Source organism: Protopterus annectens, chromosome 5.part0, assembly GCF_019279795.1.
Source record: "Protopterus annectens isolate FY-2018-M chromosome 5.part0, PAN1.0, whole genome shotgun sequence".
Lineage (NCBI taxonomy): Eukaryota > Metazoa > Chordata > Ceratodontiformes > Protopteridae > Protopterus > Protopterus annectens.
Genome location: NC_056735.1, coordinates 773,103,590 through 773,125,507, shown reverse-complemented (window position 1 = coordinate 773,125,507; position 21,918 = coordinate 773,103,590). Strand labels below are relative to the sequence as shown.

Sequence of the window (21,918 nt, the reverse complement as noted above, 5' to 3'; positions counted from 1 at the left end):
TGACTACTGGAGTAAAACAACAGTCTGTTGTAATACCAATAGTTAAATTATGTACATTACCTGATCTTTCAGTAGCCTGTATATCTGTGTGAACTAGGTTTAGTTCACTACTTAAGGGCAGCCGCAGCACTCAGTGAGAAAATGGTCTTTATCTTTCTGTAGGTAGCTGTAGTGTCAGAGAATATAAAAATACAAATAAATAATTAATGAAAATGCACTCAAGCACCAGCACATCATTCCCACATGGAGTAGATAATAGCACAGAGTAGCTACTCCCTCAAGCTGGTAAGCTTGGGCAGCTATGATACAAGCACTTCCATGTCAGTCAATAAAATGTAATCTAAAATTAAATGATATCATTAACATCTGTTATAATTAAAAGGATAAAGAAGGAAATAGATTAAATATGTGTATGTATTGGTGTGGGCGGGGGGTGAAGTGTTATATTGGATGTGGGTCTCCTAATTGTGGATGGACCCATTAAAGCCCATTTGGTCTAGAATGGTAAACCAGATAGGCTTAAAAAAATATGTTTACAGTTCCAAGGCTCAGGGCTACACCTACTGTGTCCCTCTAATTAATGTAACTACTCCTACGACATCAATTCTTTGTGATAAGTTATAAACACTTTTGTCAATGCTCATTTGATCTGTCATTCTTGACTAAATAAGATTTGATGAGTTCATCTATGACTACACTAAAATAATTATATTACATAATCAGGCAGATAGTAGTAATAACTTATACCTCATACAATAATAAGCTGTCCCTCTTTCAAGTCAGACTTTAATCTGCTTATGTGAAAATGAGTGGAAGAGACACTGATTTTCAGTTGTATTCCTAACTAAACATTTAAGAATCTAGTATGCAAGCTACTGCCATGAAAATAAATAAAAATTAAAATATTTTATGTGCATAAACAAGGAAAACATGAATTTAACATGAAAATATAACTTATCTGGCCTTTACAGCTGCACTAGCTTGTTTTCTACTTTCAGACCAGGCAGGATGCCAGTTGAAGAGAAGGATGATACTTGGGTTGAACATGATGAGCAATCTTTGGAAAAAGAACAAGAAAAAGCAGCCCGTATAATCCAGAGGGCATGGAGAAAGTACATTGTAAGGTTTGATTAATATCTTTCTTGTTATTTCACACACACACAGATCCATTTATCAGCTTCCTGTAATCACAGAGCAGCACCCTGTGGTATAAAACAGAATTGTAGCACTACTAGTCATTCCACTTACTAAACACTTGGGAATCATACAACACAGAAAGTGAGTGCAGTTTTATCACACCTTGACAGTAGAGATTAAGTTTCTTTCAGGTTTGCTAACCACAGCGTGAGTCATCTTTCTAGTAAAACCAGACTGGAAATGCACTGAATAAATGAAATACATACATTAGTTTAATAATGTGGTATGTGCCTTCAGTAGTACTACATATTTTATTTCTTATCTCCTTTAAGCAACACCCTCATGTTGGCTTTGTATAATATACATGTATACTTAATTGATTTACTATAAAAACTAGCATTATACTGTCCTTGTCTTAGATATCATCAGAGATATTTTCCTGGACTGAGAAGTTTAACGATGACTCAGTATCGTGATATAATTAATATAATTACTACACACTTAACCACACTTAACCACACACACACACACACACACACACACACACACACACACACACACACACACCCTTCCCCAACATATACATAATCTCAAACCTTCTCTTGACACATGTAGATAATATAATCTCAAACCTTCTCTTGACACATGTAGATAATGCTAATTGTGTCCTTCACAGTGTAGATACCCAATATAATATAAAATGGGATGTTGGGGGATGCATCATGTCTATTGTACTATTCTAATTTACTGTGAATCATGCTGTCAGCCATTCATATATGCATCTTATAGGCCCTTATCTTTGTCTCTTTATTGTACAACTCTAAATCATTCCAATAGTGAATTCCAAACACAAAGCACTCTAGCATTAAACAATTTATTTCCTTTGTGATATGTTCCATTAGACAATTTCTTAACATAAGCCTATATTTCCAGTGCTCAAAAATGTAAACCTAAGCACATGATAAAATAAAGATTGGTGAACAACGTATGTTTCATTGTTAGATTCTCTCTAATTTTCATTTAAATTAAAAAGACTTGATTTTTTTTAAGACCAGGAGTTTTAAATACATTCTTGTAACTTGAGACTCCCACCCTCTAATTTTTTTAGTTCATTTCTTCTGTGGATTATTTTGTTTATATGATATTTTTTGTATGATACCCATATCAAAGCATTGATATCCCTGTTTACATCACACCAAATTACTGTATAATGGTAGTGTAACCCTAGGACTCCTGGACTGCATTCCCAGTAATAGGCTACACAGTACTTTGTTAGGCTAATTTCATATAAGTTAGCAATGCCAACACAAGCTGACTAGAAGTAAAACCATAAGAATAAAGTAAAAACTATAAAAATTAGTCTAATATTGTATTTCCTTCTGATGTAATACATTCAAGGAATTTAATACCCAGATATATAGCTCTCTCTCAGACAGTTCTTCAGGAGGTATTAAACAGTATTTATATGTGGGCAAGAAACAGTTCCTTAGCTGTATATATGATCCATCAGAAATGGTAGCTTTTTACTGGGGTAAAGATGCAAGAAGAACTTGCTATTATGTTGGATGGCAAACTAAACTTCAATGTGCATAATACTGAACTTCAGCAACCGATGGAATATTCCGAAATTGTACTTTTGAATATGACAAACTGGATCAAAAAAGACAAACATATCAACATATGCGATAAAGCTTCTCAGGTGAAAATGTATATCACTTTCCAGAAGAAAATCAGCAGGTACCATTTAAACTAAGAAAGGTATAGACAGAAGTAAGAACAAAATAGAAACATAACATAAATAATTATACACATTACTTCAAAACATGTTTGGTTTATACATCGTAAAGAATATGTACTACAGGATACATTCAACTAACAAAGAAGTCTAAGCATGCCTGGGGTCAACAGAGCTATGAATAAGAACATGTCCTTCCTCGGAAGGGATAGAATAGCAGACCAAGTAAATGATGTAGGGAATGATGCTTACAGTTTAGTAGTGGAAAATAGAAAAGAGAGAGAGAATAGTTAGAATATTCCCAAAAGCATTTTAGTAATCAACAAAGTGGATGATATTGCAAAGTCACAGTTAAATGCTTTTAGTTTAGGAATGCATTCATTCTCAGATGTGCAATCCTAAATTTACTGCAATTAGTTTTTCATGCATTTTAAAGGTACCAATAGATGCTCTGTCCCTAATAAGAAAATAGAAGCTGATACTCTGTTTTGGACAGAGACCAGGCAAGACTGAGTAGGTATGGTCAAATGTTCAATAACTTGAACATCTGTCTTCAGTTTTCAGTATTGCAGAGTCTTGTTGCATGATTTGACTTCTTCCTGTCATGGTCTATGTATATCTTAATGTTTCTGCATATCAAAGTGTGTCAGTATCCATGTGTATCCTGCTATTAATTTTTCTATTGTTTTGCTATATTTACCTTGATCACATTAGACACTACTATTCAGTTTGTATCGTATTTATTTATTTTATTTTACATTTGTTGACTGGGATAGTCCGACTGGATACATGTCCATTTTCAGCGGAGGCCCGGGGAGAAAAGCTCCACAGGGGGTTACATATACAATCATTACAATGTACATATAGATCAGGAGTCATCAAAACATTATGCAAATATAGCACATTTTACAGTCTAGTTAAATGTATACAAATATAACACATTTTATAGTAAAGTTTAATTTATACAGTCTAACAATCTTCAAAATTGGCATAACACAGATAATCTGAGTACCACTTATAGACATAGAACTAGTACACCAGTATGCATAAAGATTTAGTCAGGCTTGGAGCAGGGACATGTCCATTAAGATTTGAAATACTCCTTGAGAGCTTTTTGAAATTGAGATAGAGTGGTATCTAGGGTAATGTTGGCAGGAAGGGAATTCCAAATTTTGCCAACAGAGTTGGCGAAGAGGGAGTCACCAGCTGAGTTGTTGGATTTCATGGTTTGCACTAATAGTCTAGTAGATGACCGGAGTAATCTGGAGTTGGAGTGAGGATAGATGATGTTTTTCAGGGCAGGTGTATTATCTGGTTGGTTAAGTGCTTTGTGAGCCACAATGAGTTGATTATATTGAATCTGCCTGTGAAGATCTAGCCATCCAAGATAATTTAGATTTTTACAATGATGTTTCCTGTAGGGTAGACCAGTTGCAAATCTTGCTATGTTATTATAGCAGATTGAGTTTGTTAAGATCAGTTTTGTTTAGGCTGGCAAGTAGAGGAGAAGCATAGTAGAGCGTAGAGAGTAGGTGGGAGCGGGCAATGGAAATCCTTGCATGTGGGGTAAGGAATGGCTTTATCCTATATAGTGAGCCCAGTTTTCTGTTAATGGTTTTGATTGTTTTGTTGGCGTGCACATCAGACTTAAGACTGTTGTCTATAATAACTCCTAGCAGTTTTGTATGGGCATCTGGAGAGATTATAGTACCATTATTAGCCTTAATGGAGAGAGATAATGCCGTGGATCTTTGCATGGGGGTGAGAAGTAGGAGCTTTGTTTTATTAAGAATTAGTATCAGACAGTGGGTGGCAAGCCAGTTCTCTACTAGATTGAAAGTACTCTGAGTTATTGATAGCAGCTCTGTTTGCGAGGTGCCAGTGCAGATCAACGTTGAATCGTCTGCATATTGAATGCAGATGGCTTCAGGGATGACTTTGTAGAGGTCATTGATAAAAATGGAAAACAGAAGTGGTCCCAAGATCGACCCCTGTGGGACACCTAGAGTGTTGGGTAGGAGGTTTGAGAGTTTGTTCTGGATTAGGACGGATTGTTGTCTATTGTTCAGGTAGGATTCAAACCATCGGAGAGAGTGATTGCCTAGAGTCATTGTTGCCAGGGTGTTGATGAGAAGATGGTGGTTAACCATGTCAAAAGCCTTGGACAGGTCCAAGAAATGGGCTGAATATAACCTGTTGTTGTTCCTGTTATAGTTTATAGCATTAGAGAAGGTGACGAGAGCTGTGGTGATACTATGATATGGCCATGCTGGGAGTTAGCCAGTAGGATATTTGGGTTAGAAAGTACAGGATTTGTTTAAGGATGCATTTTTCCAATATTTTTGCCAGAGGTGATAAGATGGCTATCGGTCTATAATTGGATAACTCCGTAGAGTTACCACCTTTATGGAGGGGTATGGCACGCAATGTTTTCCAGATAGCGAGGACTGAGGCTTCTGATATGGACTGATTAATTAGAATTGAAATGGGGTACACTATGGTATTAGCAGCTTTTTTGCAAATATTCAGCTGGGAGAACGTCTGCAGCTAGGGTAGTAGGTTTTAATTTTTTGAGTAGTGAACGAATGAAGGATGTAGAGACTGGTTGGAAGCTAAAGGAGGGCTGGGAACTTGGAGTGCTATCCAGTGGGTTAGAGGGGTTAAGGGGTATTTGGATTGCAAGCGTTTGGATGGTTTCAGTAAAGAAATTATTAAAGGTGTTAGCAACATCTGTTGGTAGTTTATCAGTAGAGGCTGAGGGAGGTGGAGCGGTGGTTTGACCTGGGTGGAGTAATTTATTTATCCCTGCCCAGAATTTTTGGGGGTTATTTATCTTCCATTTCATGCTATTATTATCCTTCCAATTCTCATTGTACAAAATGATCATGTGTTTTTATTAAAAATGTTCATGCAAGTCTTGCATGTCATTTCCAAACTATGTTTTATCTCTTTACTTTTGAAAAAGGGTATGAAAATTATCTGCATTTAATTATCTATACCTCCGACAACTGGAATCCTCTATGTTCATTGTATTGATCACTCCTACAGTAGCCTTAGCTATATGGTTTATATTCTGCATAGAATATAACAGCTAGCCAGCATCCAAAGCTTTAGGGTACCACATACTTCTCAAGCATACCTCATTATGAGGAATGTACCTCATTTGCGGTCTTAAAAAGTTCATGTTCCTCAAAGTTCCACATTGAAAGTGTCTGTCACACCTTCAGTATTAGGAAATTTTTAACTGATATTCATGGTAAATATAAATAAATGTAGAGATGCAAGAGTGAACTGACAATACCAAAAACCACACAAGGTTCACTCCGGAGACCAAATAAGGGTATGAGACCCTGGATTACTCAGTAAATTGAAAATAACAGTCTAATGAAGTAGTAATAAATACTAGTAGTAACCATATAAATGAAGATTTAATAACGCTTGTAAAAAACAAAAGTGCGTTTTCGAATATCTTCTTCAGAACAGACACAACATCTACATTCAACAAATACATTCATCTTAAAAAACACACATCTTTTATACATTAAAAATTAATTGACTCAATTACATCAATTGCTTGATGAAATACAGCTGGATTCATTAAAAGTGAACTAATAAAAATAACCTTTATTTTAAATTAATGCCCATATTAATTCCATAATATTTCTATGATATGATTAGTCATAAAATGATGAGTAAACTGCTGAAAACCTTGGTTATGTATTTAGAAATATATTTCTGTTAAAATTGATTTTAATATTTTATTAAAAATATAGTGCTTACATTTAAAAAAGTTTTATTGTTAATATAATACCATCATCTGGTGGACAAAAAACAAATTACAACTTGGCAGCTCTTAATTTTAGAACAGGAATTATTGAAAGCATCTCATTTAAACCTGGTTCCCTGGTAGCATCCAGAATTATTTGCCAAAATAATTCTCTATATTCAAGTTTTGTTTCCCACATGCCACCCCTTACAGGAATTAAATCACAGAGAAAATCCAATAAAACAAAATGGAAACATTTTTGAGTACAATCAATACAAAAATTTTAATTATAGTAACTTGGATGTTTCCACTGAATTTTTTGATTTGTTTGCGAAAGGCTTTAAGTTTATTCCTGTTAGGAAAGTTAGTATACCAAGGGCCATAGTGGATCTAAAACTATTTTTAAGGAAACAAAACCTGGGGCTAATGTTTGAGGCTACTGTTAACACAAATAATAAGCATTCTGAATTTAAAAAGAAGAGTGTTTTCAACCCTCCACTCCACCCACAGTTAAAAAATTTTGAAAAAGGCATGGAAAATGAAATTAGGAAAACTGTGTGTTCTCATCATGTATTTTCTAATTTATCAAAGGATGAACTGAACTTACTTGACAATATGAAAAGGAACAAAAATATACGAATTATGCAACCTGACAAAGGGGGTGGGGTAGTATTAATGGATGCCATTTCATATGAATCCAAGATGAAGGAAAGCTTGCAAAATACTATCAATTATACCAGAGCTTCCATCAATTAAGTTAATATTTCTAAAGCTAAGATTAACTTGCTAATCAATGATTTATTACTTGAGGGCTCTATTGATTTAGATACTTTTAATTTTCTTACCACCCAGAATCCCAGGGTTCCTTCAGTATTTGGTATTCCAAAAGTTCACAAAGACCAGGACGATCCACCCTTAAGGTTAATAGTAGCCTCGGAAGGTTCTATCACCACCCCCTTAGCAAAATATGTAGATACAAAATTAAAAGAACTATCAATTTGTGGTAAAAACACACTAAAGGATTCCTGGGACTTTTTGAGACAAGTTAAGAACCATTTATTTTCCAATAATATAATCTTTATTACTTTGGATATTGTGGATTTATTTGGATCAATTCCCCATGATATCGGACTATTATGGTTAGAAGAAAGTATGGCACATCACAAAAGTTTTTCCTTAGATGTTTTTAGAACTTGTCTCCTGTTGATGGAAATAGTTCTCAAAAATAATTACATGTATTTTCAAGGAGAATTTTTTAGACAAGTCAAAGGTGTAGCCATGGGGGCAAAGTGTTCCCCCACTTATGCAAATATTATTCTTTCATGGTGGGAAATTTTATTTATCAATGAATGTGAATTTGTTAACTGTTGGGTTTTTTACTAACGCTTTTTGGATGACATAGTTATTTTCTGGACTGACACAGTAGAAAGATTTTTAGAATTTTTAGATTATATAAAAAGTACAACCAATTTTTTAGATTTTACATACAACATCAATTTTGATAAATGTATCTATTTGGACGTTTCATTAAGTAAAAGCAATGATCATTTTGTCTCAAAGATATATAGGAAACCTACATTCTCCAATTCCTATCTACATTTTTCAAGTGGGCATCCTTTCAGCCAAAAAAGAAATATTCTTAAGGGACAACTAATTAGGACTAGTAGGATGACCTCGGATGAACTTGATTTTTATTTGGATAGTCAGTTTGTAAAAAATATGTTCAAAGAAAGGGGATATCCTATCTATTTAATAAAAGAAATTTATAAGGTGGTACTTGAAGGTAGAAATGGTAGATTTGCCCCTATCTTAGGACAGGATGCTCCTGACACTATGATACATCCAAATAATCCCAGCGATACTATAGAATTCTCAAAAGCCTTTATTATGGATTACACAGGTGATGCAGCTATACTCAAAAATACTATTACCAAGGAATGGGATAAGTTTAGAGATTTTACAGAATTAGAATATATAAAAAAATCAGCCATTGAAATTTATTTATCGAAGAGATATGAATCTCAAAAATATTTTTGAATTTGGGGGAGGTAAAGGAAGTGATAGTGAACCACACAGAATGGGAACATACAAATGTGGATCATGTTCTCAATGCCAATTTATTCACCAGGGCATTAACATTTCCATTCCCAGTAGAAATAGAACTATTTCTTCTTCTAAATTTGCCTGTTGCAACACTACAGGGGTAGTATACATTGCCACATGCCACTCCTGTTCTTCCTTTTATGTGGGAAAAACAGAAAGAAAGCTTAAATCAAGAATATACGAACATTACTATGAAATCAAGAGAAACAAAGTGAACAATGCACTGTTTCGTCACTCCCAAGTTTGCACAGATTCTGTATTCTTATTTTTTGTATTAGAAATTGTACCCAAAGAAGTCAGGGGTGGCATGTGGGAAAAAAAACTTGAATATAGAGAATTATTTTGGCAAATAATTCTGGATGCTACCAGGGAACCAGGTTTAAATGAGATGCTTTCAATAATTCCTGTTCTAAAATTAAGAGCTGCCAAGTTGTAATTTGTTTTTTGTCCACCAGATGGTGGTATTATATTAACAATAAAACTTTTTTAAATGTAAGCACTATATTTTTAATAAAATATTAAAATCAATTTTAACAGAAATATATTTCTAAATACATAACCAAGGTTTTCAGCAGTTTACTCATCATTTTATGACTAATCATATCATAGAAATATTATGGAATTAATATGGGCATTAATTTAAAATAAAGGTTATTTTTATTAGTTCACTTTTAATGAATCCAGCTGTATTTCATCAAGCAATTGATGTCATTGAGTCAATTATTTTTTAATGTATAAAAGATGTGTGTTTTTTAAGATGAATGTATTTGTTGAATGTAGATGTTGTGTCTGTTCTGAAGAAGATATTCGAAAACGCACTTTTGTTTTTTACAAGCGTTATTAAATCTTCGTTTGTATGGTTACTACTAGTATTTATTACTACTTCATTAGACTGTTATTTTCAATTTACTGAGTAATCCAGGGTCTCATACCCTTATTTGGTCTCCGGAGTGAACCTTGTGAGGTTTTTAAATATAAATAAATCATAATAATTCATTAAAAGATCTTTTTAATAAGTAAAAGGAGCATATTTAAACCATCCCATGACCTTCCCAGTTGAAGCTGTTAGTAAGCAGTTAGCATGTGTTCCACATTTTGGAGATGGAAGGTTGAGCGCTATGGGGTACCATCCATACACTTAAACTGTCAGTTGGCTCAAGCTGAGCTGAATAAAGAGACATGTTTGGGTGCCAATACCTTCAGAGCATCTTGCAAACAAACAGTACGTTCCTCGGATGCTTTTGTGGATTGATGGTTGGCCTGTGCTGTTCCTTTTCTGGGCAGATAAGTTCCTTTGAGGAAAACATGTCCATTTAAAAAAAATGTTTTAGCAGACTGTCACAAGATTGTATTGTACTTTTTAAAAAGTGCTCTTTTTTCCTGCCATTTTCAGTCATTTATAAAATAATTGAAAACATTTTTTTCTCTGTAGAAATTCTGTTTACTTTCTTTTTTGAGGCTGAAAAAGAGTTTTATAGTGCTTTTTACTATCTTTCTGTGTGAGAAAGTAACATTTAAAGACTTTTAAGTTTTGCCAGCCTTTGCCCCTTGTTTTTCTCAGGAAAAGGCACCATTTTCGGCTTGACCATACAATAAACTGACAGCCCATGACTGGTCAGTCTTTTAGCCACAGACTGAAAAGGTTAAGCAAACAATTTTTCACACCACACCAGGCTAGCAATTTGCCTCATCCAGTCCAGTGGCCTTTAGTTGTACTGCTTTTAAGCTGGATCCCTCTGATGTAGCACCTACAATCACTATAGACTGGAGGTTAGCCACATCCACTGTGGCTGATGGGGTCCGCTCAGTGGACAAGGGAAAGTCACTTTTGCCAGTCCTGGGAGAGGAAACAGGGAAAACTTCCCTGTTTTGTCAGAATGATATGTCCATCCCCGGAGAAAATGTTGCAGCAATTATTGACACTGTTTGCCTCATTTTTCCTGTCAGAAAGAAACAGAAAACTAAGCACATATCTACTACTCCTCAAAGTTTCTTTGACAAGACTAGTTTACTGGGTGGGGCTCAAGGTTTAATTCAGGCCTGTGATCATTCTTATCAGTAGGTTCTGGTAAAAGAAAGAGGGACACCTCTTTTACTGAAGAGAGTCAAGATTCTGAATCAGGACAGGAAAATGAAGAGACAGATACAGGGTTTTATCCTACGATTTCCGATTCAAACTCTGAGAAGAGCTCAATTTCTGATTCTTCCTGGGGGGGGGTTCTCTTTTTATGAGACTATTTCCACAATGTGCCATTGTTTTCAGTGGGAGAACACTGAGGTTTCTCAGTCCCACAGAAAATACTATGAGCTTTTACAGAAGGAATTTGTAGAACTTTCACCCATTCATCCTATTCTGTCAGCTTTGAAGACTGTGTGTACTACTCCCTGCAATTTTCCTGATAGTCAGCTGCCCCTAAAAGGGCAGATAAGATGTATAACGTTCCCCAGTCTTTTAAGTTTTTATATATTCTTCCCAAATATGAACCAGTAGTTATAGCATTAGTTAATCCTTCTGCTGCTAAGTATTTAGCTCATTCCAATCCTACTCTTTCTGATAAGGATGGGAGGTTGATTGATAAGTATGAGAAAAAAATGTATGCTTCTCCAGCTTTGATTTTCAGAATCTTGAATTGCTAGGCTCATATGTTAATGTTTGTTCTGGAAAATGTGAGGAGTATTTTGCCTGCAGTTTCTTCTTGTGAGTATAAATCTGCTCTAAATATTTTAGTTTCTTCAATTTCACAAGCCACTTCTCATTGTCTGCAGCATGTTTATGACTCACTTGATACTTCTTCCAGGGTTATGACCACTGGTACTGTTTTGAGGAGGTTTGCCTGGTTGTATTCTCAGTACCTCCCAGATGATGATTAAAATAAGATTTTATATTCTCCTTTGGAAAGAAATGTAGCTTTTAGCTGCTCTGCTACAGAGGTGATCAAAAAGTGTGATGAAAGGGGTAAGATGAGTCAGGGAATTTATATTTTTTCAGCTCTCCTTTTTTGAAATTTTCAAAGGGATTCTCTAACCCCTCTTCCAGTTTTCATAAAAACAAAATTAGCAGTCTCAACAAACTGCAATTAAACAAACATTTAAGAAGAAATGGTGGGGTATTCCAAAAAACAATTCTGGAGCCTACCAAAACCAAAGACAGCCAGACAAGTCAGCATGACTATTTAAGGGACCTTTTCCCTCATCCCGACCTGGCAGCACAATTTCCCTTCCAGAAAGTCTGAATCTCCCCTTTTCTCCTTGGCAACAGACAGTTTAAGACAAACAAGTTCAGAAGATCATTCATCAAGGTTACAGATGGCAATGAGGGAGATGCCTCCTTTCCTGGGGGTAATTCTTCATCCACTAGACCAGACTCTTATTTCCACCTATCCTTCATCACATGCTGTCCCAGGGAGTAATGGAAACAGTTCATCCTTCCAGATGGGGAAAGGATTTTATTCAAAAATGTTTTAAGTGTTAGAGAAAGAAAATGCTTGGAGACCAGTTCTAGATCTTTATTTCCTAAACATGATTGTGATAGTACCCATATTCAAAATTATGTCACTTCACAACCTGTTACTTCTTCTTCCTCCTTGTTCAGGTTTCCTGGTAACACTAGATTTAAAAATTGCTTATCATCACATCCCTAGTTCAAGTTTCCTGGTAACACTAGATTTAAAAGTTGCTTATCATCTCATCCCTATTCATCCAGACTTCAGGTGTTTCTTAAGGTCGTGTGTCTAGATCACATTATCAGGTCTCTGCCTTAGCCTTTGGACTATTCGCTGCACCAAGAGTGTTCACAAAGCATCTAGTTACAGTTATAATTCATTGCAGGCTAGAGGGTATCCATATTTTCCATATTTAGATGACTTGGTTATTTTTGCAGACTCTTTTTCAAAGTTTCAGAAATCTCTCACTTGGTTGATAGATCACTTATACAAGCTAGTATTCCAAGAGAACATTTAAAAGTCTTTTTTCACTACTTCATACAGAATTGTGTTTCTGGAGAGTCAGCTAGACACCTTAGCTTAAAAAGTTTGTTTCATAGGAAAAAATTATCCTCAACTAGATCTAGTTCTAAAGTTTTCTAGTCAAACTTCAGTCACTGTGAGGGAATACCTCAAGATTTTGGGTCTCATGGCATTTATGATTCTCATGATAACCCTGGCAAGACTCTGTATAAGAATGATACAATGGTATCTGAAGTCTCTTTGATCCCTGCTCCAAAATCCTTAGTCTTTTCAAAGGGTCTATATTAGATAACCAAAAGTTTTTTTAAGCGAATGGTCACATGAGCGAAAACGCTGGAAATCAAACTTCGTATTGTGGGGGACTGTGCCCCCCACCCCCCGTTAACTATATATTCCAACTCTGAGATTGCACTACAGTGAGGAAAGGGCAAATATCCCACTCCTCACTGTCCCACAACCCCACAAACACCCTTTCAATTCCCAGCATTTTCGCTCATGTGAGCATTTGGTTAAAAAAAATTTTGGTTATCTAATATAGACCCCTTTACAAAAACCAGTGCAAGGGCTTGTCAAAAGAAAAATCACTTGGTGAAGAGAACAAATATCCTTAAATCCAGGTTTCCCTTCTCCCTTCCTGTTCCAAAGCAGTCAGTCAGCACAGATGCCTCAGAATTTGTCTGAGGAGCAGTTTCAGGAAGGATAAAAGTGCAAGGTGTGTGAGACAGACACATGCACATAAATATAAAAGAGATAGATGCTTGCCCTGATCAAGGCACTCAAATCTCTGAATCATCTTCATTCTCCTGGACCTCTTTAAATGAGATTGACAATACCACAGTCATGTAGTACATCAACAAGCAAGGGGGAACTAGGTTATATCCACTTTGTAGACTAGCCTTGTTAGTTTTGGGATATAGCTTCACGGCACAATTTCACTATACTGGCACCCTACATTCTGTCTGAGCAAAACTAAGTGGCAGACAAGCTGAGTAGGACTAGGGCAGACCCTCACTAATGGAAACTTGATCAGGGGGTCATCCAAGATTTGATCCATCTGTAGAGAGCTCCTCAAGTAGACCTATTTGCCCCCTCTCTAAACAATCAGCTGGCATGATTCTTCTCCAGGACTCCATAGAAGAAAGTTTGGAATACAGATGCCTTTCTTTTCCTTGGACAGTAATGTTTTTGTATGCTTTTCCACCCTCTCTATTGATATCCAGGGTACTGCTGAAGATTCAGAAGGAATCCCCCATCATCACCGTGGTGACTCATTTCTGGTCCAGGAACAATGGTTCTCCATTTTTTGGAAATAGCCAGGGGTAATTATCACAAGCTTCCTAGCAGACTAGATATACTCACACAAGAACAGGGGTATTTGATATACCTCAACGCCAAGTTGACTGTCTGGATAATAGGATCTTAATTTCCTTTAGGCACCTGTTTACTGAGAACATGCAGCAGGTACTAAACAAGGCTAGAAAACCTTCTACTAGAAAATCATATACTAGTAAATGAAAAAGGTTTTCTAGTTGGTGCCAAACACATAACCAGCACCCATTCAGGACTAATTGTTCTCTGTTTTCACAATATTTGGGTCAGTTACTATCCTGTGGCCTTTCTTATTGCTCCAACAAGGATCACGTATCAGCCATTTCAACATGTCTGTCCATGGATCTTCCTCTTTCAATGCATTCTCACATCAAAATGCTTTTAAAAGGGATTTTGCATTAGAAGCCTCCAAGAAAACTGGTGGCCTGTCCTTGGGATATTAATTTTGTGTTAGAGAAGCTAACACTTGGTCTATTTGAAACAGTAAACCTGGATGACTTGATGTTCTTAACATGGAAAACACCACTGCAAGAAGTGTATCTGAGTTGCAAGCTCTTATGGTGAGTCAACACTATCTTATTTTCCACAGTGACAGGGTTTCTTTGAGAACTAATCCTTTTTTATGCCTAAAGTGATACTCATAGATGTCCTTGGGCAACCTAGGTACTAGCTTGACAGTTTTTTATGTAATGTACTTAGTATTTAGTGGAGCTTTTCTCCTCGGGCCTCTGCTGAAAATGGACATGTATCCAGCCAGACTAGCCCGGTCAACAAATGTAAAATAAAATAAATAAAATAAACTAAATCTTTCAGATCTTTGGATCAATTGTTCATTTCTTGTGAAGATAAGAAGACAGGACAACCTGTGTCAAAACAGACTATTTCTAAATTGTTGTCTAAGGCTATTACTTTTTGATATACTCACCACAATGAAACTTTGTCAGGCAGGGTCAAGGCCCATTCTTTCAGGACATTGGTTTCATCTATGGCTTTTATTTTAAAGTGTTGCATTCTACAAGTATTAAATGATCCCTTATTTTTCTAACATTTACTAATTAATTCCATGTTCATATTCTGACATTTTTTGCAATACATCTACATACGTTAAATGTTCTTCTGCCATTTGTACCTTTCCTCCATTTCTCCCATAATTTGTTTACTTTGCAATTGTGCACCCCATTTCATTTCTTCTCTTTTCTTAATAGATGAAGTTATGTTGTCCCATCTCGCCTTTGTTTTGCTGGTTGGGTTCGGAACTGAGCATCAGTTCTGACTCGGCCTCATACTAAAGCTTGAGAGCTCTTTACTGGCTTGAGGCTGCACTCTATCCCATGAAGCCTAGTGGCAGATACCCAGATCTCATTTGCCGCTTGAACCTTCAGGACCCTCTCTGCTGGCTCAGGCTGAGTAAACTTTGTTATTACTTAGTTAGACTGGTTTTCAAGAATTTTTTCTTCCAAAAGTTATTTAAACCTGTTGAAAGTTTCTTAAAGTCCTTTTTAGTGTTGTTTTGCATACCTATTTACTCCATTTATTGTATTGTGGTTTTCTTCTGTGTGGCTGTCATTTTTACTTCTAGGCCTGTGTTTGTTTTTCTAGTGCCTCCCCTTTCCGTTTAAGTTAGAGGATTGGGGAGCTGTTTGTCTTGCTTTGTTCCCTACAGCCTGTTTAGTTAGAGGGCTTCTTCCTGTTGTAGTTTGTTTGAGAGTGTCGTTTAAGTTAGAGACGTCTCTTGGGTTGAGGTGTTCGTCCTTTTTCTATCAGAACTCTCCTCAAACCCTTTCTTCCCTATTAAAAAAAAAAAAAAAAATATATATATATATATATATATATATATATATATATATATATATATATATATATATATATTCTTTTCTTGTTGTGTGTATTTTTGTAGTTCTTGTTTTTTCTGCATTATGTCTAAAGAAAAACATTCAGATTTCAAGAAATGTGACTTCTGTACACAGAAGATGTCCACCACAGATAGACATACCAGCTTTGTTTATTGTTTGCAGGCAGTGCACCTGCAGGACTCTTGTTCCATTTATCATGGATTTAGTGCAAGAGTTCTGCAGGAGTGCAAGAATAAACTTATAAACAGAGGTCATCTTAAGGGACCCTTTGAACAGGCCTTTCAGCAGCCTTCAACTTCCAAATCACCGTCGGCTCTAGCTTCTGAGCCAGCAAAGCAATTGACTTCATGTACTATTGTCTTGGACACGAAGATTGTCAGATCAGAGAAAGACAAATCTTCTTCAGTTCCACCAGCTTCTTCAGAACCATCCAAGAGAAAGATAAGGGATCGGTCACCATCCTTAGAGCCTGTACGCTCGGTGCCACAATCCCCTTTACTACAGTCTGTGTCTGGTAGCCACAAGTCTTCAGTGTGCTCCTCCAAATCATCCAGGAGTCTATCGAATGATGATCTGGAGCATGTGGTGTGGAGGTTACTTAAGACACTGGCCCTAGCAAAAAATCTGTCCAGCCCAGCCCAAGAAGATGTGGAACCAAAGCCTGTTTCTCCTTTACCAGCTATTCCTCCTCTGACTCGATCCAGTTCGGAGCCGGAGCATCTGAAGGTTGTAGTGGTGGAACCATCAATTCCAAGAATGACATCTGGTGTTTTGGTACCAGCTTCCACTCCGATCGCTTCTGTTGAAGGATCTGGGAGCCGACACTCACCCGTCGGCACCAGGGGGAAGAGTCAGCTCGGACCCTTGTCGGACTCGACTGTCCCACTTGGAGCTTTGGCACAGGTGAGTTCGGCAACGACATCAGCTTTGGTACACTCATCTGTGGTGCAGGGGAGATCTCCAGGTTCTTCGGAACCGGAGACTATCTTGAGCCAGGATCGAGGTGCCTTTGAGGTGATGAAGAGTGTGCTTTCCCCTGAGTCTGCTCCACCCTTGGCTCCAGACACTCTTCCCCCAAAGGGGCCAGTAATCAACCTCCACTCCACCGCTCCAGCCCAGGTGCAGAGAGCCTGTGCTTCAGGTTACCCCCTTAGGGGAGACCCTTTCTTCTGAGACCTCCCCAGAGCATCCCTCTGAGGAGATCCCTTGGAAGTGTACATGCAAGAGGAAGCATATAGACTCCTCCAAGTCTGTCACGTCAGATACAGACTTAGAGGATTCGGAAGGGTCCCCACATTCACCCTCTGTGGATGTCTCTTTTCAGACATCATGGAGATCCTTAAACAGTGGGGTGAATGGAAGTCCCTATCCCTTTCTGAAGATGAGCCTGTTTACCTAGAAGCATTCAGCTCTCATCTCTTCACTTTTTAGATGTCTCTGCCTTTTGACAAACTACTGGGTGTAGTCAGTCGAAAGTCGTGGGGCTCTCCAGAGACAGTGGACTCTGTCCTGAGGAGGCCTAATAAGTTTACCACTGACCCTGAGGACAAGCAGTTTCATACAAAAGGTGTTCCAGTAGATGCTACTGTGGTGGCAGCGGCCACTAAGAAGTAATTAGCTGAAACTTCTATGTCTGTTCATCCACCGAATAAAGAATCTCAAACGATGGACAGATATGGGAAGCGTATGTTTTCCTCAGCGGCATTTACTCTGAGGTCACTGAATTATCTTTCTCATTTCATGAGACTTCAGAGGGATCTCCTCAAGGAGCTAGGAGAATCCCTTCAAGGTGCTACAGCTGAGGCACTCCCAGAGATGGTAATGACTCAATTTGCAAACTTAACCTCCATAACAAACTCCTCCATGTGCCTGATTTCGTATAGGGTTGATGGTGCAAGTAGGGCAGCAGGTACAGGAATTGCTCTGAGGAGACATTCCTGGATGCAGCTTTGCAACTTTGCTGAACCCTTCAAATCTTCCTTTACAAATGCCCCTTTTGATGGCTAATCCTTGTTTGGCCCAAAATTAAAGAAACTTTAACCAGGTGCAAACAGGATGGCAAAAGTCTATCTGCCATGGGAGTACATTTTTCCGCCCTACTAGACCTTACCGCAAAGGTCAGAAGAGCGGAAAAATGTGGTTCCGCAACTCACAAGGAGCTTTTTCCAATGCATGTGGAAAATTTCCCCAGGGGTAGAGGGGGAAATAATAATTGACGATGCCGTCCTCATGGCAGAGTGGGTCCGCAGAACCAGGGCGACAGAGATATGTTCTCTGGTAGGCCCTTCCAGTGCTCCTGAAAGGAGGCCACCTGTTCACCTCTGGAGGCAGTCAGGGGGAGACTATCACTGCACCCAGAAGCCTGGCAAGACATCACCATAGACAGATCGGTGCAGTTGATCATATCCAGGGAATACATCATTCCCTTCTCTCATCCACCCAATCAACAAAAATCGATCCCAGACATACCACCCAATCAAAGGGATCAAGCAACCCTAGAAATCCAAAGGTTGCTAGAAAAAAAGGGCCATCCAAAGAGTCCCCGCAGACCAATCAGGATCTGGAATTTACTCAAGATTCTTTTTAGTACGAAAGAAGACAGGGGACTGCAGACCAATATTGGACCTCAGCACATTAAACAAATCAGTAAAGAAGGAGAAATTTCAGTGACAACACTGCAGTCCATACTCCCCTTTCTGGGAAAGGACAATTGGATGTGCTTGATATATCTCCAGGATACGTACTATCACGTCAAAATGAACAGGCACCCTAGGAGATATCTACGCTTCCGGCTGGGAGCTAGTCATTACCAGTTCAGATCCTTGCCCTTTGGTCTCACCACAGCCCCCAGGGTGTTCACCAAATGTATGGCAGTGGTCACGACTCACCTGAGATATCTAGGATTCCAAGTGTTTCCATACGTAGATGACTGCCTCCTGACTGCCACCACTGAGCATCTACTAATCAGGGTGAGGGGCACTACACTTCATCTCTGCTCAGAGTTAGGCATTGCAGTCAATTTCGAAAAAGCTGCCTTGTTGCCTTCTCATCATATTACATTTATAGGAGCAGATTTAAATTAAAAAAACATGGTTGCAAAACTGCCCGCAGAAAGAGTCCTAACATTACACCATCAGGTATCAGTCCTGTTGAGGAAAAAGAAAGTACAAGTCAGGTTTGTGCTCAAGATTCTGGGTTCAATGGCAGCAGCAATAACCTTGGTTCCCTTGGCCTGTCTACACATGAGAATACTACAATGGCTTCTCTTCACTCAATAGTCCATGCAGGAGTTGCCCATGTCCCATAAAATTTTGATAACCAACACATGCAAAAAGGATCTCAGTTGGCGGATCCAGTCTGTACAGGTAACATTAGCAGGCCATTTGTTCTCCCCCAAACAGTAACAACTGTGATCATGGTGCTTTCCAGATGGGGGAGGGCATTATCTGGGACAGACTGTCCAAGGGACTTGGCAGGATCACGAATACCATCTGCACATCAATATCCTGAAGATGAGAGCGGTGTTCATGGTGTTGCAGGCATTCCAAAATTCTCTTTCTTTGGGGACAATTGCAATTCAATCAGACAACATGTCTGTGGTATGGTACATCAACAAACAAGGTGGAACCAGATTGTACCACTTATGTTGAGAGACCCAGAGAGTTTGGCAATGGGCAGTCTGTTCTCAATGCTTTCTCATTGCAATGTATATTCTGGGGAAATCCAACGTGATAGCGGACAAGCTGAGCATGGCAATCTTAATACCACATGAATGGTCCCTGAAACAGGAAGTTGCGGGCAAAATTTTTTGCAAATGGGGCCAGCCATGCTGCAACCTTTTTGACACGTCCATGAAGGCCAAATGCAACAGCTTTTTTGCCCTAACCCCCCCACCAGCGGAGTCACCCAGGGATGCACTTATCCACAATTTGCCCCCTGGGACTTCTCTATGCTTTTCCTCCTTTTCCTCTTATACCGAAGATAATCCAGAAAGCAAAATTGTTGAGTCACAAGATAATTCTCATTGCTCCCTACTGGTCTCATCAGATATGGTTCCCCTTCCAATGGCCTTATCTCCAGGAGGATCCTTGGATCCTGGACCCAGTGCCGGATCTCTTGATTCATCAGTTCGGGTCTCTCCATCCCTCCATCCAAACTCTCCAGCTCACAGCTTGGTTACTCCACTTCCAGTCTTAGCCAGGCTTCCAGAATTATCCCCAGCAGTGAGACATATTTTAGTGTCTGCACACAAAAGCTCTACAAGAAAACTTTATGCGAGCAAGTGGAAGAGATTTTCTTTTTGGGTGAACAAAAACAAATTAGACCCTCTCACAGCTCCCATTTCATCCATCCTGGAATTCCTGATGGAAGTTATTACTCAAGGGGCAGCAGCTGCTACTGTTCAGGTTCAGCTGGCTGCTATTTCTGATTTTCACATAGGCATCAAGGGTTTAAATATCATGACTCACAGATTGTATAAAGCTTTTTTGAGGGGCACATTCCTCGTAAGGTCTCCTATAAAAGAACCTCCATCACCGTGGGATCAAAATTTGGTATTAGAGTCCTTGATATAACCTCCCTTTGAGCCAGCTTCTTCTTGTCCCTTAAAATTCTTATCTTGGAAGACTCTTTTTCTAATATCCATCACTTCAGCTAGAAGAGTTTCTAAATTACAAGCTCTGTCTATTCATCCTCCTTACTTGGTCTTCCACAAAGACAGAGTCTCCCTCAAAACAAATCCCTCTGTCTTACCTAAGGTCTGTTCTGAAGCCAGTCTAAATCAAACCATTGAGTTACCAGTATTTTTCCCAAATTGTGACAACAAGGCAGAATATAAACTCCATCAGCTAGACGTACATAGACAGTTACATTTTTATCTGCATAGAACAAAGGATTTCAGGAAATCTGACCAACTATTTGTATCCTTTGTGGAAAACAGAAAAGGAGTCCCAGTTTCAAAGGTTACATTGTCTAAATGGCTTACAAACACAATCACTTATGCTTATAGCTCTCAACATAAATACCTTCTAAGTAAAATTGGAGGACACTCTACTAGAGCTGTGTCTACCTCCACTGCTTTTCAAGCCAGACTACCTTTGGATTCAATTTGTGCTGCAGCCACATGGGTTAACCCTCATACCTTTATTACTCATTACAAAGTAGATGTGGCCTCCCAGAACAGGGCTTCCTTTGGTTCCACTGTTCTGACGAGTTTATTCCCTTGAGCCACCTATGAAAGTAGGTGCTGGGGATGCTGTCCCAACCAGCAAAATGAAGGTGAGATGGGACAACATAACTTAAAGAAATTATGTACTCACCATAACGTTCCATGTTTGTTGTCCAGTAACTCACTTTCACTCTTGCATCCCTCCCTCCTTCCCCCTTCCTGGATGATTTGGAGGAGTCTTTTGGCCCCTTATCTTGTCCCCCTCTCTTGTTCTGGGGCCCTTTAACATTTGTGCCTTTTATTGTACATTTGTGTATATAGTTCTATATATTTATGTGCATAATCTTTTTCCTAAATTACACAAATCTCATGTCAATCTAGTATTATTAGCTTACCAAACTTGATCTGGGTATCTGCTGCTAGACTTCATGGGAAAGAGTGCAGCCTCAAGCCAGTAAAGAGCTCTCGAGCTTTAGTATAAAGCCGAGTCGGAACCGATGCTTGTTTCGAAACCCAACCAGCAAAATGAAGGCGAGATACTGGACAACAAACATGGAATGTTATTTTGAGTACATAACTTCTTTTTTTCTATTCCTCAGTCCAGTACTTCCACAGCTCTCCTGATTTATTGGCTCATTTCATTTCTGCATTTGTATGTCTATACGTGGCCATTGGTTTCTTCCTCATTATCTGTTTTTATCCATTTGACCAAGTTAAAAACTGCTCTGTAAATTGGATAATGAGGCATCCTCGTCCCATTGCTGTTTTTGCTGTTGTTAATTTGTCTGTTTTGTGCTATTTTTGTTCTCTGAATATAGTTCCATGTTAGTTTCTAGATTTTTAGAATTAGTTCATGAATATGT

The 21,918-nt window shown here is 38.3% G+C and overlaps 1 protein-coding gene across 1 annotated transcript in view; it reads left to right on the top strand.

The window, feature by feature from the left end:
* The window catches only part of CCHR5.PART0H11orf65 (chromosome chr5.part0 C11orf65 homolog), a 426,753-nt gene that overhangs the window by 87,659 nt on the left and 317,176 nt on the right, over nucleotides 1-21,918 (top strand). Inside the window, exon 2 of the mRNA XM_044072623.1 lies at nucleotides 999-1,119. Coding sequence (XP_043928558.1) covers nucleotides 1,009-1,119 — 111 coding nt within the window. The 5' untranslated portion in view covers nucleotides 999-1,008. The remainder of the gene's footprint in view (nucleotides 1-998; nucleotides 1,120-21,918) is intronic.